The 18,389-nt window shown below is 44.4% G+C and overlaps 1 protein-coding gene across 1 annotated transcript in view; it reads right to left on the reverse strand.

The window, feature by feature from the left end:
- sgk1 (serum/glucocorticoid regulated kinase 1) overlaps nucleotides 1-18,389 on the reverse strand; it is a 115,282-nt gene that overhangs the window by 45,168 nt on the left and 51,725 nt on the right. The window contains exon 3 of the mRNA XM_036976412.1: nucleotides 9,906-10,112. Within this exon, the coding sequence (XP_036832307.1) occupies nucleotides 9,906-10,112 (207 nt within the window). The remainder of the gene's footprint in view (nucleotides 1-9,905; nucleotides 10,113-18,389) is intronic.

Below are 18,389 nucleotides of genomic sequence, written 5' to 3' on the forward strand. Positions count from 1 at the left end.
CTAATCTCCATGGAGGACCTTGATGAATTATTTTCTTTACAACTACAACTGGACTGAATGTTGGAAGAGAGAAAAAGGGGAAGATGAAGGTGTAAATGATTAGAGGAAGTGAGAAAAAAAACACAAAGTACTTTTACAATTTAGAGAAAAAAAATCTATTTGAATGTACCTCTTTTCATAAGATAAATAGACAAGTAGATGGCAAAGAAAACAACAATGCTGTATTTCAAAATAGGTCTCTATGGTAACCTTTCCACAAGTCTGTCCTACTAAGGATACTGCATATTTGCCTGTCTAGACTCTGTCAAAGACTATGCAAAGTTCATAGTTGAAGACTTCAAAAAGTCATGAGATTAATGAATTTATATCATTGTAATTGAATAAAAATGCATCAGTAAATTAAGAGAGAACAACATTTAATCTCCAGGGAATGATGACCTTATTAGTGATATGAAGTTTTTCAGGAGGATATTGTTTAATTTATATTTCATGTCTTTAAGGAGGTATTTGATTTAGGGGCCCTGTGGACGTCTCTATATTTTATAGCCTTATTTCTGTAAATCCCCAAAACAAAGATCCCATGATGATAGAAAATTCAAGACCAGTCACATTAACGAACAATGATGGATAGCTACTAGCATCCAACTTTGCAGAAATACTTTTTTTAGAAAAAGGTCTTGACCCAGTCATTAACGATACCCAGTCTGGTTTTATGAATTGCAGATATATCAAATCAAAGTTTATTTGTCACATGCGCCGAATACAACACGTGTAGACCTTAAAGTGAAATGCTTTACTTACAAGCCCTGGACCAACAGTGAAGTTCAAGAAGAGTTAAGAAAATATTTACTAGATAAACTAAAGTTAAAAAATAAATAAAAAGTAACACAATAAATAAACAATAACGAGGCTACACACAGGGGGTACCGGGTCAGTGTGCGGGGGTACAGGTTAGTTGAGGTAAAATATATGAATACATTTATTAATATCTGATACCAGTCTGGTTTTACGAAGGGCAGACACATTTGGTAATAATATCTGACTAGTATTGGACTTGATAGTCTACAAAGAGCACGCTATTGAAGATAGCTTTATTTTATTTGTAGACTTTTTGATACAAATTAACATTATTATTTTCAAATTGTAGCAGCTCTGTGAAGATATCCCATGGAACCTCACAGAGATTCGATATTAGACATGGAATTAAACAAGGATGTCCAATTAGCCCTTTCTTATTTGTATTAGTCATGAAAGCTAAGGAACTTCACATCAATAAGGATAGTTTTATGGGTATTCAGATACGAGAAGATATATCGAATTAATTAGAATTGACATTTTAGCATGATATGATATTCGAAATGCCTGTTTTGCAAGAATCTTTTTTTTTTCTCAATTGTTAATAGCATTTATGTCCACTTGTTGTCAAGGTATCTCCTTCACTCCTTCCGCTGTGACTGTGCACCTTCCCATTTACAACACACCCACCAAGCCCCCCCCCCACACACACACACTAAAGCTCCTCCCCCCATATGAAGCTCCTCCCCCCATATGAAGCTCCTCCCCCCTACACAAAGCTCCTTGCTGTTCCACACAACAACAAAGATGAAAGATAACAAGCAATTTCAACTAGCGGTTTGGTCCAACAGAATTGCTGATATGGATACCTAAACAATTGAGACATTTTTTTTTGTACGATATAATTACTTACTACTCATTACCAAGTGGAAATACCTACAAAACAAAAGGGGAACTTCTCCTTTAGTCAACTTTATTGCAGCATGTAAAAATAAGTTACATTTCTTAGAAAATAATAAGGATTTTTATTGTTAGATTAATAATTTTATTAATTGGAATAAACAACGATATAGGCCTACTCAATAAATAATTATTATAGTGGTGACTCAAATCTGTAGCCTACAGTATGAGTAGCCTACAGTATGGTGAGTAGCCTACAGTATGGTGAGTAGCCTACAGTATGATGAGTAGCCTACAGTATGAGTAGCCTACAGTATGATGAGTAGCCTACAGTATGGTGAGTAGCCTACAGTATGATGAGTAGCCTACAGTATGGTGAGTAGCCTACAGTATGATGAGTAGCCTACAGTATGATGAGTAGCCTACAGTATGATGAGTAGCCTACAGTATGGTGAGTAGCCTACAGTATGGTGAGTAGCCTACAGTTTGATGAGTAGCCTACAGTATGATGAGTAGCCTACAGTATGATGAGTAGCCTACAGTATGATGAGTAGCCTACAGTATGGTGAGTAGCCTACAGTATGGTGAGTAGCCTACAGTATGATGAGTAGCCTACAGTATGGTGAGTAGCCTACAGTATGATGAGTAGCCTACAGTATGGTGAGTAGCCTACAGTATGATGAGTAGCCTACAGTATGATGAGTAGCCTACAGTATGGTGAGTAGCCTACAGTATGATGAGTAGCCTACAGTATGGTGAGTAGCCTACAGTATGATGAGTAGCCTACAGTATGGTGAGTAGCCTACAGTATGATGAGTAGCCTACAGTATGATGAGTAGCCTACAGTATGATGAGTAGCCTAAATAGCTCATTTAGAAAAATGGGTCTGTCTTTTTCTTCCCTTTTCAACATTACAAAAAACAATGGAAATCGACAACTCTGTCTCCGACTGTCTTCGTCTGTTTCTTTCTTGTAAACATTCCCCATCCTGGAGTCTGAGACCTTGTGGGAATCTGTGGTAAAGAAGAATGGATGACAATTTAGCATAGACCCCCTACATTACCCCTAGTTATCATCACCATGACAACCTGCCAGTAAGCTAGCATCACCATGATTTATATAGTTAGCTAGGCCGTGTGTTATAGGCTGTGTTATCCGACCAACAATAATAGCACTTGCCAACACTAATAAGTTAGCTAGTGTTTAGCTGAAAATGAACTAATATTGCTCAGTGTTTTTGATACAAGTAGGTAGCTAGCTAACGTTGACATGCTGGGTGCGTCTCACGTAATATCCTTGGGCAACATACCCTGAGAACAAGGTTCAGGGAAGATAAGACCATCGAGCCCAGCTTATATTTGCCAGTTTCAGCTAGCTAGTCAAGCTAATTGGGAAAAACAATCTAGACTGATTGCATGGCCGCCTCCAACTCAATCAACAAGTTTGCAGACGATACAACAGTAGTGGGCTTGATTACCAACAACGACGGAGACAGCTTACAGGGAAGAGATGTGAGGGCACTCGGCGTGTGGTGTCAGGAAAACAAGCTCTCACTCAACATCAACAAAACAAAGGAGATGATTGTGGACTTCAGGAAACAGCAGAGGGAGCACCCCTAATCCACATAGACGGGACAGTAGTGGAGAAGGTGGAGAGTTTCAAGTTCCTCGGCGTACACATCACAGGCAAACTGAAATGGTTCACCCACACAGACAGCGTGGTGAAGAAGGCACAACAGCGCCTCTTCAACCTCAGGAGGCTGAAGAAATTTGGCTTGTCACCTAAAGCCCTGTCAAACCTTTACAGATGCACAATCGAGAGCATCCTGTCGGGCTGTATCACCGCCTGATACAGCAACTGCACCGCCCTCAACCGTAAGGCTCTCCAGAGGGTGGTGCGGTCTGCCCAACGCATCGCTGGGGGCAATCTACCTGCCCTCCAGGACACCTACAGCACCCGATGTCACAGGAAGGCCAATAAGATCATCAAGGACAACAACCACCCGAGCCACTGCCTGTTCACACCGCTACCATCCAGAAGGCGAGGTCAGTACAGGTGCATCAAAGCTGGGACCAAAGCTGAGAGACTGAAAAACAGCTTCTATCTCAAGGCCATCAGACTGTTAAACAGCCACCACTAACACAGACCAATACAATATGGACCGTGCTTCCACACCTGCATTGCTTGCTGTTTGGGGTTTTAGGCTGAGTTTCTGTACAGATCTTTGAGATATCAGTTGATGTAAGAAGGGCTTTATAAATACATTTGATTTGATTTATCAGTCAGCTGGTGAAAACATAAATCATTAAGATCTTGACATGATGCCTTACTTCCTAGGATAGATAACATAAACCATGCTTTTCCCTTCCAACAGTGAAACAAGATGGAATAAGAGTTTGCCTTATGACCATTTTAAAATGTTTATGAATTACAAACCATTATTTAAAGAAGCTTAATAGGCTTACAATTTGGCACGAATGACTCACAACTTTAATTTTTATCTGTGTTAAATGTTTTATTTTTATTGATGGTTAAAGTAATTGATCCACATGTCAAATGCACCGTTAAATGATTAATCAATTAAAAGTGTTTTTTTTTTTGTTGATGTGAACCGTTTCTGAACACGTTTTTGCCATTGGGCCTGAGCATCAGACTCCAGAGCTCTTGATTGCAGAGTTTTGGGCCTGAGCATCAGACTCCAGAGCTCTTTATTATTGCAGAGTTTTGGGCCTGAGCATCAGACTTTACCAGTCTTTATTGCAGAGTTCTGGGCCTGAGCATCAGACTCCAGAGCTCTTTATTGCAGAGTTTTGGGCCTGAGCATCAGACTCCAGAGCTCTTTATTATTGCAGAGTTTGGGGCCTGAGCATCAGACTCCAGAGCTCTTTATTGCAGATTTGTGGGCCTGAGCATCAGACTTTACCAGTCTTTATTGCAGAGTTTTGGGCCTGAGCATCAGACTTTACCAGTCTTTATTGCAGAGTTTTGGGCCTGAGCATCAGACTTTACCAGTCTTTATTGCAGAGTTTTGGGCCTGAGCATCAGACTCCAGAGCTCTTTATTGCAGATTTGTGGGCCTGAGCATCAGACTTTACCAGTCTTTATTGCAGAGTTCTGGGCCTGAGCATCAGACTCCAGAGCTCTTTATTATTGCAGAGTTCTGGGCCTGAGCATCAGACTTTACCAGTCTTTATTGCAGAGTTTTGGGCCTGAGCATCAGACTCCAGAGCTCTTTATTGCAGAGTTTTGGGCCTGAGCATCAGACTCCAGAGCTCTTTATTGCAGAGTTTGGGGCCTGAGCATCAGACTTTACCAGTCTTTATTGCAGAGTTTGGGGCCTGAGCATCAGACTTTACCAGTCTTTATTGCAGAGTTTGGGGCCTGAGCATCAGACTCCAGAGCTCTTGATTGCAGAGTTTTGTCAATGACGTGGTCGGTTGTGAATAATATTTATTCATGTGGTTTGTGCTGAAATACGGTGCGTTGAGATGCTATTGGAAACTTCTGTAACAAACATTTAACAAGCGTTCATATGTTACACCTCTGCAGTTACAGACTGCAACCTGTTACATGTTGTTCAAACAGTGTAACTATGAATTATTACAATTAATTACAAAACTTGTTACAGTTTTATTACATATGTATATATAACCAAAATATAAACACAACATGTAAAGTGTTGGTCCCGTGTTTCATGAGTTGAAATAAAAAGATCCCAGAAATGTTCCATTCGCACAAAAAGCATTTCTCTCAAATGTTGTGCACATTTGTTTACATCCCTGTTAGTGAGCATTTCTCCTTTTACCAAGATAATCCATACCTCCTGACAGGTGTGACATATCAAGAAGCTGATTTAAACAGCATGGTCATTACACAGGTGCACCTTGTGCTGGGGACAAATAAAAAGCCTTTCTAAATTGTGCAGTTGTATCACACAACACAATAACACAGATGTCTCATGTTTTGAGGGAGCGTGCAATTGGCGTGCTGACTGCAGGCATGTCCGCCAGAGCTGTTGCCAGGGAATTTAATGTTAATTTCTCTACCTTAAGCCGCTGTAACGTCGTTTTAGAGAATTATGGCAGTACATCCAACAGGCCTCACAACCGCTGACCACATCTAACCACCCCAGCCCATGACCTCCACATCCGGCTTCTTCACCTGCGGGGGTCTGAGACCAGCCACATGGACAGCTGATGAAACGGAGCAGTATTTCTGTCTGTAATAAAGCCCTTTTGTGGGGGGGGAAAAAAAACATCTTCTGATTGTCTGGGCATGGCTCCCCAGTGGGTGGACTAACAAAGAGTCACTGACCAACAACCGAAATGAAACGGTATGGTGGTGGGTGGGGTGGGAGGGGGGGGGGGGGGGGGGGTTAGGAGGGGTTCTGAAAGACACTCATGGGTGTGTCCACTGAAAGTTGCATAGCAACAACGACTGGGACCTAAAAGACACCCACCATGAGCGCCCACTACATGTACAAAGCTGAGGCAGACAAAAGAAAAGCCCACACCAAACTTAAAGACAGGAAGGAAAGAAAGGTGGAGAAAAACAGGAAATCAGGAAAATCAGATTGGAGGATTGTTCGTCTAGAAATCAAAATTGGGAGAGCCAACTAAAAGAGTTGGCCAGCCGCTCTTAAATATCACCTGGGCCAGCCACTCTTAAATATCACCTGGTGCCAGCCGCTCTTAAATATCACCTGTGCCAGACACTCTTAAATATCACCTGGGCCAGACACTCTTAAATATCACCTGGGCCAGACACTCTTAAATATCACCTGGGCCAGCCACTCTTAAATATCACCTGGGCCAGCCCCTCTTAAATATCACCTGGGCCAGCCACCTCTAAATATCACCTGGGCCAGCCACTCCTAAATATTACCTGGGCCAGACACTCTTATATATCACCTGGGCCAGACACTCTTATATATCACCTGGGCCAGACACTCTTATATATCACCTGGGCCATACACTCTTAAATAACACCTGGGCCAGACACTCTTGAATATCACCTGGGCCAGACACTCTTAAATATCACCTGGGCCAGACACTCTTAAATATCACCTGGGCCAGACACTCTTAAATATCACCTGGGCCAGACACTCTTAAATATCACCTGGGCCAGACACTCTTAAATATCACCTGGGCCAGACACTCTTATATATCACCTGGGCCAGACACCTTCCTACTAACACATACTGACTAACGAGGTGACACCAATTGGTGCGCCATACATGCTAACGAGTTATACGTGCTGAAGTCCAACCTCAAAACATAAATGGAAAAACCAAAGCCTGTAAAACTAACAATCAGAATACAGGAACCAGAAAGAGAGGATTATGGAGGGAGATGATGGTTCTGTTCATCACAGGAGACAATGTGTAATACTCTCCATATGTACCCAGCTCCTCCATTACCATGACTCCATGACTCTCTCTCTCTCTCTCCCTCTCAATCTCTCCATCTCTCTCTCTCTCTCTCTCCCCTCCTTCTCTCTGGTCCTCTCTCATCCTTCCCTCTGGTCCTCTCTCCTACTTCCCTCTGGTCCTCCCTCCTCCTTCTCTCTGGTCCTCTCTCCTACCTTCCCTCTGGTCCTCTCTCCTCCTTCCTTCTGGTCCTCTCTCCTACCTTCCCTCTGGTCCTCTCTCCTACCTTCCCTCTGGTCCTCTCTCGTACCTTCCCTCTTGTCCTCTCTCCTCCTTCCTTCTGGTCCTCTCTCCTCCTTCCCTCTGGTCCTCTCTCCTACCTTCCTTCTGGTCCTCCCTCCTACCTTCCCTCTGGTCCTCTCTCCTACCTTCCCTCTGGTCCTCTCCTCCTTCCTTCTGGTCCTCTCTCCTACCTTCCCTCTGGTCCTCTCTCGTACCTTCCCTCTTGTCCTCTCTCCTCCTTCCTTCTGGTCCTCTCTCCTCCTTCCCTCTGGTCCTCTCTCCTACCTTCCTTCTGGTCCTCCCTCCTCCTTCCTTCTGGTCCTCTCGCCTCCTTCCCTCTGGTCCTCTCTCCTACCTTCCTTCTGGTCCTCCCTCCTACCTTCCCTCTGGTCCTCTCTCCTCCTTCCCTCTGGTCCTCTCTCCTATCTTCCCTCTGGTCCTCTCTCCTACCTTCCCTCTGGTCCTCTCTCCTCCTTCCCTCTGGTCCTCTCTCCTCCTTCCCTCTGGTCCTCCCTCCCTCTAGTCCTCCCTCCTCCTTCCCTCTGGTCCTCACTCCTCCTTCCCTCTGGTCCTCTCCTATCTTCCCTCTGGTCCTCTCTCCTACCTTCTCTCTGGTCCTCTCTCCTACCTTCTCTCTGGTCCTCTCTCCTCCTTCTCTCTGGTCCTCTCTCTTCCTTCCCTCTGGTCCTCTCTCTTCCTTCCCTCTGGTCCTCTCTCCTCCTTCCTTCTGGTCCTCTCTCCTACCTTCCCTCTGGTCCTCTCTCCTATCTTCCCTCTGGTCCTCTCTCGTACCTTCCCTCTGGTCCTCTCTCGTACCTTCCCTCTGGTCCTCTCTCCTACCTTCCATCTGGTCCTCTCTCCTCCTTACCTCTGGTCCTCTCTCCTACCTTCCCTCTGGTCCTCTCTCCTACCTTCCCTCTGGTTCTCTCTCGTACCTTCCCTCTGGTCCTCTCTCCTACCTTCTCTCTGGTCCTCTCTCCTCCTTCTCTCTGGTACTCTCTCTTACATTCCCTCTGGACCTCTCTCCTACCTTCCCTCTGGTCCTCTCTCCTCCTTCCCTCTGGTCCCCTCTCTGGTCCTCTCTCCTCCTTCCCTCTGGTCCTCTCTCCTCCTTCCCTCTGATCCTATCTCCTCCTTCCCTCTGGTCCTCTCTCCTATCTTCCCTCTGGTCCTCTCCTATCTTCCCTCTTGTCCTCTCTCCTATCTTCCCTCTGGTCCTCTCTCCTATCTTCCCTCTGGTCCTCTCTCCTATCTTCCCTCTGGTCCTCTCTCCTATCTTCCCTCTTGTCCTCTCTCCTATCTTCCCTCTGGTCCTCTCTCCTACCTTCCCTCTAACTCTGTCTCCAATTCTATCTCTGAATCTGTTCCCCTTCCTTCCTACGCCCCTCTCTCTGTCTCCCCTCTCTCTGTCTCCCCTCTCTCTATCTCTCCTCTCTCTGTCTCCCCTCTCTCTATCTCTCCTCTCGCTCTCTCTCTGTGTGCTTACATTGCCAAAGCAAGTGAAATAGATAATAAACAAAAACGAAATAATTTTCTATTGTTTAATAGTAAACATGACACATTAAAAAAAATTGATTTGTTTTTCGAATTCTTTGTGTATCTGTGTAATCTGAGGGAAATATGTCTCTCTAATAACGTCATACATTTGGCAGGAGGTTAGGAAGTGCAGCTCAATTTCCACCTCATTTTGCGGGCAGTGTGCGTCTCTCTCTGTCTCTCTGCAGTGTGTATGTTGACTGAACTAGCGGAGGGGAACTGCAGGAGATGCGGTATCCATGACAATGACAAAATTATGACTTCATTAATCATTTATAAAGTATTTTTGTATTTTTTTTTAATTGGTAAAGTATCTCTCACAGTTTTGAGTGAGATAAGAAGAGAGAGAAAGAGAAGAAGAGAGAGAAAGAGAAGAAGAGAGAGAAAGACAAGAGAGGGAAATATTTTTGCACTTGCATACTTCTAAGTGAGGTGGTCAATCACTCTCTCCATTTAACATAGGTGGCAGCAGTTAGCGGTTAGTTAGAGGCTAGCCCACCTGTGTGTGTTATAAAGATACAGTTAGCGGTTAGTTAGAGGCTAGCCCACCTGTGTGTGTTATAAAGATACAGTTAGCGGTTAGTTAGAGGCTAGCCCACCCGTGTGTGTTATAAAGATACAGTTAGCGGTTAGTTAGAGGTTAGCCCACCTGTTTGTGTTATAAAGATACAGTTAGCGGTTAGCTAGAGGCTAGCCCACCTGTGTGTGTTATAAAGATACAGTTAGCTGTTAGCGGCTAGCCCAGTACCTGTGTATGTTATCAATGTAAAGTTAGCGTTTGGCTGTTAGCGGCTAGCCCAGTACCTGTGTGTGTTATCAAGGTAAAGTTAGCGTTTGGCTGTTAGCGGCTAGCCCAGTACCTGTGTGTGTTATCAAGGTAAAGTTAGCGTTTGGCTGTTAGCGGCTAGCCCACCTGTGTGTGTTATCAAGGTAAGTTAGCGTTTAGCTGTTAGCGGCTAGCCCAGTACCTGTGTGTGTTATCAAGGTAAAGTTAGCGTTTAGCTGTTAGCGGCCAGCCCAGTACCTGTGTGCGTTGCCGTGGCTGCCAGGCCTCTTCCAGAGCGTAGCTAACGAAGGGTCCACTGCAGACACAGCACTCCAGCAGGACGGGGCTAGCCAGCTGGTGGTTGGTTCTCACCCCCCATGGTCCGCCCCCAAGGTGCACCTCAGACTCCGCCTCCTTCTGCTTAGCGTCACCGTGGTGACGGCTCAACATCTTCCACTTCCTGACCTGCAGAACCGAGACAAAACACAAACAAGTCTTTACTTCCTATTTAAAATACACTTTATAAATATACCTCATTGCATTTAAATTTTAACATAGGCTACCTCTCTAATGGCACCCTATTCTCTACATAGCACATTACCCTATAGGCCCTGGTCAAAACTAGTGCACTATCCCTATAGAACCTGGGCAAAAGTAGTGCACTTGCCCTATAGAGCCTGGTCTAAACTAATGCACTACCCCTATAGTGCCTGGTCAAAACTAGTGCACTATCCCTATAGAACCTGGGCAAAAGTAGTGCACTTGCCCTATAGTGCCTGGTCTAAACTAGTGCACTACATAGTGAATAGGGTGCTATTTTCCAGAACATTTTTAATATAGAAAATGAGATGAAAGCAAGCGACAGGTATCAGCTGTATAGATGCTCCAGAATGATCCCTTGATTCAACAGGAACTTGTTCATTAGTTCACACCATAACAAAATGTTTTGCGACAAAATGAATTTTGTAATTGAACCAGATTAGGGAGAACCTCCTTGTTTCGGTCTGTTTTCTTCCGTTTGCTGCCTACTGAATACAATCTAGGGTCATAGAGAAGGTTAGGAGTCCTGGTTAGTAACATGGCAGAACATACCCTGGGCACATTCCATCACAACATCCACACAACATCCACACAACATCCACACAACACACACACAACATCCACACAACATCCACACAACACACACACAACATCCACACAACACACACACAACATCCACACAACATCCACACAACACACACACAACATCCATACAACACACAACATCCACACAACACACACACAACATCCACACAACACACAACATCCACACAACACACACACAACATCCACACAACACACACACAACATCCACACAACATCCATACAACACACAACATCCACACAACACACACACAACATCCACACAACACACACACAACACACACACAACACACACACAACATCCACACAACACACACACAACATCCACACAACATCCATACAACACACAACATCCACACAACATCCACACAACACACACACAACATCCACACAACATCCACACAACACACACACAACATCCACACAACATCCACACAACACACACACAACATCCACACAACATCCACACAACACACACACAACATCCACACAACACACACACAACATCCACACAACATCCACACAACACACACACAACATCCACACAGCACACACACACACAACATCCACACAACATCCACACAACACACACACAACATCCACACAACATCCATACAACACACAACATTCACACAACATCCACACAACACACACACAACATCCACACAACATCCACACAACACACACACAACATCCACACAACATCCACACAACACACACACAACATCCACACAGCACACACACACAACATCCACACAACACACACACAACATCCACACAACACACACACAACATCCATACAACACACAACATCCACACAACACACACACAACATCCACACAACATCCACACAACATCCATACAACACACAACATCCACACAACACACACACAACATCCACACAACACACAACATCCACACAACACACACACAACATCCACACAACACACACACAACATCCACACAACATCCATACAACACACAACATCCACACAACACACACACAACATCCACACAACATCCATACAACACACAACATCCACACAACATCCACACAACACACACACAACATCCACACAACATCCACACAACACACACACAACATCCACACAACACACACACACACAACCACACAACACACACACACAACACACACACAACATTCACACAACACACACACACAACATCCACACAACATCCACACAACACACACACAACATCCACACAACATCCATACAACACACAACACACACACAACATCCACACAACACACACACAACATCCACACAACATCCACACAACACACACACAACATCCACACAACATCCACACAACACACACACAACATCCACACAACACACACACAACATCCACACAACACACACACAACATCCACACAACATCCACACAACATCCACACAACACACACACAACATCCACACAGCACACACACACAACATCCACCCAACATCCACACAACACACACACAACATCCACACAACATCCATACAACACACAACATTCACACAACATCCACACAACACACACACAACATCCACACAACATCCACACAACACACACACAACATCCACACAACATCCACACAACACACACACAACATCCACACAGCACACACACACAACATCCACACAACACACACACAACATCCACACAGCACACACACACAACATCCACACAACATCCACACAACACACACACAACATCCACACAACATCCATACAACACACAACATCCACACAACATCCACACAACATCCACACAACATCCACACAACACACACACAACATCCACACAACATCCACACAACACACACACACACAACCACACAACACACACACACAACACACACACAACATTCACACAACACACACACACAACATCCACACAACACACAAAACACACACACAACATCCACACAACACACACACACAACATCCACACAACACACACACAACATCCACACAACACACATTCAACACATCACACACACAACATCCACACAACACACAACATACACACAACACACACACACAACATCCACACAACACACACACAACACACACACACAACATCCACACAACACACACACAACATCCACACAACATCCACACAACACACACATGGGGGGGGGTGGGTCAATATCATTAGCAAAGCTAACTAAAAAGCAGCATTCCCCAAGAGAGGACGGCTTTCACTTCAGCAGTGATGAATTCATAAACTTCTTTGAGGAAAAGATCATGATCATTAGAAAGCTAATTACGGACTCCTCTTTAAATCTGCGTATTTCTCCAAAGCTCAGTTGTCCTGAGTCTGCACAACTCTGCCAGGACCTAGGATCAAGAGAGACGCTCAAGTGTTTTAGTACCAAATCTCTCGACACAATGAGGAAAATAATCATGGCCTCTAAACCTTCAAGCTGCATACTGGACCCTATTCCAACTAAACTACTGAAAGAGCTGCGTCCTGTGCTTGGCCCTCCTACAACATCCACACAACATCCACACAACACACACACAACATCCACACAACACACACACAACATCCACACAGCACACACACACAACATCCACACAACACACACACAACATCCACACAGCACACACACACAACATCCACACAACACACACACAACATCCACACAGCACACACACACAACATCCACACAACACACACACAACATCCACCATAATAAAGCCTCTCTTGAAAAAGCCAAACCTTGACCCAGAAAATATAAAAAACTATCTGCCTATATCGAATCTTCCATTCCTCTCAAAAATTGTAGAAAAGGCTGTTGCGCAACAACTCACTGCCTTCCTGAAGACAAACACTGTATATGAAATGCTTCAGTCTGGTTTTAGACCCCATCATAGCACTGAGACTGCACTCGTGAAGGTGGTAAATTACATTTTAATGGCGTCAGACCAAGGCTCTGCATCTGTCCTCGTGCTCCTAGACCTTAGTGCTGCTTTTGATACCATCGATCACCACATTCTTTTGGAGAGATTGGAAACTCAAATTGGTCTACATGGACAAGTTCTGGCCTGGTTTAGATCTTATCCGTGTGTCCCTGTGGATGGTTTGTCCTCTGACAAATCAATTGTAAGTTTCGGTGTTCCTCAAGGTTCCGTTTTAGGACCACTATTGTTTTCACTATATATTTTTACCTCTTGGGGATGTCATTCGAAAACATCATGTTAACTTTCACTGCTATGCGGATGACACACAGCTGTACATTTCAATGAAACATGGTGAAGCCCCAAAATTGCCCTCGCTAGAAGCATGTGTTTCAGACATAAGGAAGTGGATGGCTGCAAACGTTCTACTAAGTGTGCTCTCTCTAAATCTCTCTTTCTTTCTTTCTCTCTCTCTGAGGACCTGAGCCCTAGGACCATGCCTCAGGACTACCTGGCATGATGACTCCTTGTTGTCCCCAGTCCACCTGGCTGTGCTGCTGCTCCAGTTTCAACTGTTCTGCCTGCGGCTATGGAACCCTGACCTGTTCACTACTATTATTTGACCATGCTGGTCATTTATGAACATTTGAACATCTTGGCCATGTTCTGTTATAATCTCCACCCGGCACAGCCAGAAGAGGACTGGCCACCCCTCATAGCCTGGTTCCTCTCTAGGTTTCTTCCTAGGTGTTTGGCCTTTCTAGGGAGTTTTTCCTAGCTGCCGTGCTTCTACACCTGCATGGCTTGCTGTTTGGGGTTTTAGGCTGGGTTTCTGAACAGCACTTTAATATATCAGCTGATGTAAGAAGGGCTATATAAATAGATTTGATTTGATAATTACATTAGATAATAGTGTATAACCTAGTAAATATGTATATTAAATAATAGTATATAACCAGTAGATATTTACATTAGATAATAGTGCATATAACCTAGTAGATATTTACATAGCAATATTGCACCCTATTCCCTATGGACCATCTGGTCAAAAGTAGTGCACTTTAAAGGGAATAGGGTGCCATTTGGAAGGAAGATAATATTACTAGTGTTAGATGTTATTAGAGTATCTAGCTATCCATTACACAGGAATCAGTCGGTCTGGGTCTGCGTTCTCTGACCCCCAGCCCAGTGTGGAAACAGGGATTGTTGTCTCACTGTGAACGACCGTGTTCTAGAATGCACCATGAGATCCAAGATAATTCCCCCCCCCCCCCCCCCCCCACCCCCCCCCCCCTCCCCTCCTCCTCCTCAACGTTCCGGCTTTTTCCCGAAGATAGTGGCAGAAAAATGTGTCATGTTTCATGTAGCCTCTGCTCCGCATGGACGGTGTGTGAGTGTGAGTGTGTGTGTGGGTGTATCTGTGTATCTTTGTGTGTGTATCTGTGTATCTGTGTATCTGTGTGGGTGTATCTGTGTGTCTTTGTGGGTGTATCTGTGTATCTGTGTGGGTGTGTCTGTGTATCTTTGTGGGTGTATCTGTGTATCTGTGTGGGTGTATCTGTGTATCTTTGTGGGTGTATCTGTGTATCTGTGTGGGTGTATCTGTGTATCTGTGTGTGTGTGTATCTGGGTATCTGTTTGGGTGTATCTGTGTGTCTGTATCTGTGTATCTGTGTGTGTGTATCTGTGTATCTGTGTGGGTGTATCTGTGTATCTGTGTGGGTGTGTCTGTGTATCTGTGTGTGTGTGTATCTGTGTATCTGTGTGGGTGTATCTGTGTATCTGTGTGGGTGTATCTGTGTATCTGTGTGTGTGTGCATCTGTGTGTGTGTGCATCTGTGTATCTGTGTGTGTGTGCATCTGTGTATCTGTGTGTGTGTGTGTATCTGTGTGTGTGTGTATCTATGTATCTGTGTGTATCTGTGTATCTGTGTGTGTATGTGTGTGTGTGTGTGTGTCTGTGTGTGTGTAAAAGCACCTGGGCCCAGGATTAAAACAGTGTGTGTGTGTGTGTGTGTGTGTGTGTGTGTGTGTGTGTGTGTGTGTGTGTGTAAAAGTACCTGGGTCCAGGATTAAAACAGATCAGCACTCCTATTGGAGGAATACATATACTAGAATACAGACCCTAGAATACAGACCCTAGAATACAGACCCTAGATTACAGACCCTAAAATACAGACCCTAGAATACAGACCCTAGAATACAGACCCTAGAATACAGACCCTAGATTACAGACCCTAAAATACAGACCCTAGAATACAGACCCTAGAATACAGACCCTAGATTACAGACCCTAAAATACAGAGCCTAGAATACAGACCCTAGATTACAGACCCTAAAATACAGAGCCTAGAATACAGACCCTAGATTACAGACCCTAAAATACAGAGCCTAGAATACAGACCCTAGAATACATACCTTATTTACATAAGCATTCAGACCTTTTGCTATGGGACTTGAGATGTTTCTACAACTTGATTGGTGTCCACCTGGGGTAAATTCAATTGATTGGACATGATTTGGAAAGGCACACACCTGTCTATATAAGATCCCACAGTTGACAGGTGCATGTCAGTGCAAAAACCAAGCCATGAGGTCGAAGGAATTGTCCGTAGAGCTCAGAGACAGGATTGTGTCGAGGCACAGATCTGGGGAAGGGTACCAAAACATTTCTGCAGCATTGAAGTGACCTCCAACATTCTTAAATGGAAGAAGTTTGGAACCACCAAGACTTTTCCCAAAGCTGGTCACCCGGCCAAACTGAGCAATAAGGGGACAAGGGCATTGGCCAGGGAGGTGACCAAGAACCTAATGGTCACTCTGACAGCGCTCCAGAGTTCCTCTCCTCTGTGGAGATGGGAGAGCCTTCCAGAAAGACAACCATCTCTGCAGCACTCCACCAATCAGACCTTTATGGTAGAGTGGCCAGACGGAAGCCACTCATCAGTAAAAAGGCACAAGATCGCCACTTGGAGTTTGCCAAAAGGCATCTAAAGGACTCTCAGAACATTTAAAAAAATATATATAGATTTATATTGATTTCATCTTTATTTAACCAGGTAGGCTAGTTGAGAACACCTTTATTTAATCAGGTAGGCTAGTTGAGAACACCTTTATTTAACCAGGTGGGCTAGTTGAGAACACCTTTATTTAACCAGGTAGGCTAGTTGAGAACACCTTTATTTAACCAGGTGGGCTAGTTGAGAACACCTTCATTTAACCAGGTAGGCTAGTTAAGAACAAGCTGTCATTTACCACTGCGACCTGGCCAAGATAAAGCAAAGCAGTGCGACACAAACAACAACACAGAGTTACACATGGAGTAAACAACAAACAAGTCAATGATAGTAGAAAAAATAAAGTCTATATACAGTGTGTGCAAAAGGCATGAGGAGGTAGACAATAAATAGGCAAATTAGCAGATTAACACTGGAGTGATAAATGAACAGATGATGATGTGCAAGTAGAGATACTGGTGTGCAAAAGAGGGGAAAAGTAAATATAAACAGTATGGGGATGAGGTAGGTAGATTGGATGGGCTATTTACAGATGGACTATGTACAGCTGCAGCGATCGGTTAGCTGCTCAGATAGCTGAGCTAGTTTAAAGATAGTGAGGGAAATAGAAGTCTCCAGCCTCAGTGATTTTTGCAATTCATTCCAGTCACTGTGGCAGCAGAGCACTGGAAGGAAAGGCGGCCAAATGAGGTGTTGGCTTTGGGTATGATCAGTGAGATACACCTGCTGGAGCGCGTGCTACGGGTGGGTGTTGCCATCGTGACCAGTGAACTGAGATAAGGCGGAGCTTGATTTTAGATTGGAGATGTTTAATATGAGTCTGGAAGGAGAGTTTACAGTCTAGCCAGACACCTAGGTATTTATAGATGTCCACATATTCTAGGTCAGAACCATCCAGGATGGTGATGCTAGTCGGCCAGGGCGGGTTCAGGCAGCGAACGGTTGAAAAGCATGCATTTGGTTTTTACTAGCGTTTAAGAGCAGTTGGAGGCCATGGAAGGAGTGTTGTATGGCATTGAAGCTCGTTTGGAGGTTAGTTAGCACAGTGTCCAAGGAAGGGCCAGAAGTATACAGAATGGTGTCGTCTGCGTAGAGGTGGATCAAGGAATCACCCGCAGCAAGAGCAACATCATTGATATATACAGAGAAAAGAGTCGAGAATTGAACCCTGTGGTACCCCCACAGAGACTGCCAGAGGACCGGACAACAGGCCCTCCGATTTGACACACTGAACTCTGTCTGCAAAGTAGTTGGTGAACCAGGCAAGGCAGTCATTTGAGAAACCAAGGCTGCTGAGTCTGCCAATAAGAATGTGGTGATTGACTGAGTCGAAAGCCTTGGCCAGGTTGATGAAGACGGCTGCACAGGACTGTCTTTTATTGATGGCGGTTATGATATCGTTTAGTACTTTGAGCGTGGCTGAGGTGCACCCGTGACCGGCTCGGAAACCGGATTGCACAGCAGAGAAGGTAGAATGGTGTTCGAAATGGTCAGTAATCTGTATGTTAACTTAACTTGGCTTTCGAAGACTTTAGAGAGGCAGGTCAGGATAGATATAGGTCTATAGCAGTTTGGGTCTAGAGTGTCACCCCCTTTGAAAAGGTGTCTTCCTACCTGATAACAGGTGAGTCTTATAGCTTAGTGCTGGTGTCTTCCTACCTGATAAC

The sequence above is a fragment of the Oncorhynchus mykiss genome, chromosome 4, assembly GCF_013265735.2.
Source record: "Oncorhynchus mykiss isolate Arlee chromosome 4, USDA_OmykA_1.1, whole genome shotgun sequence".
NCBI classification, from domain to species: domain Eukaryota; kingdom Metazoa; phylum Chordata; class Actinopteri; order Salmoniformes; family Salmonidae; genus Oncorhynchus; species Oncorhynchus mykiss.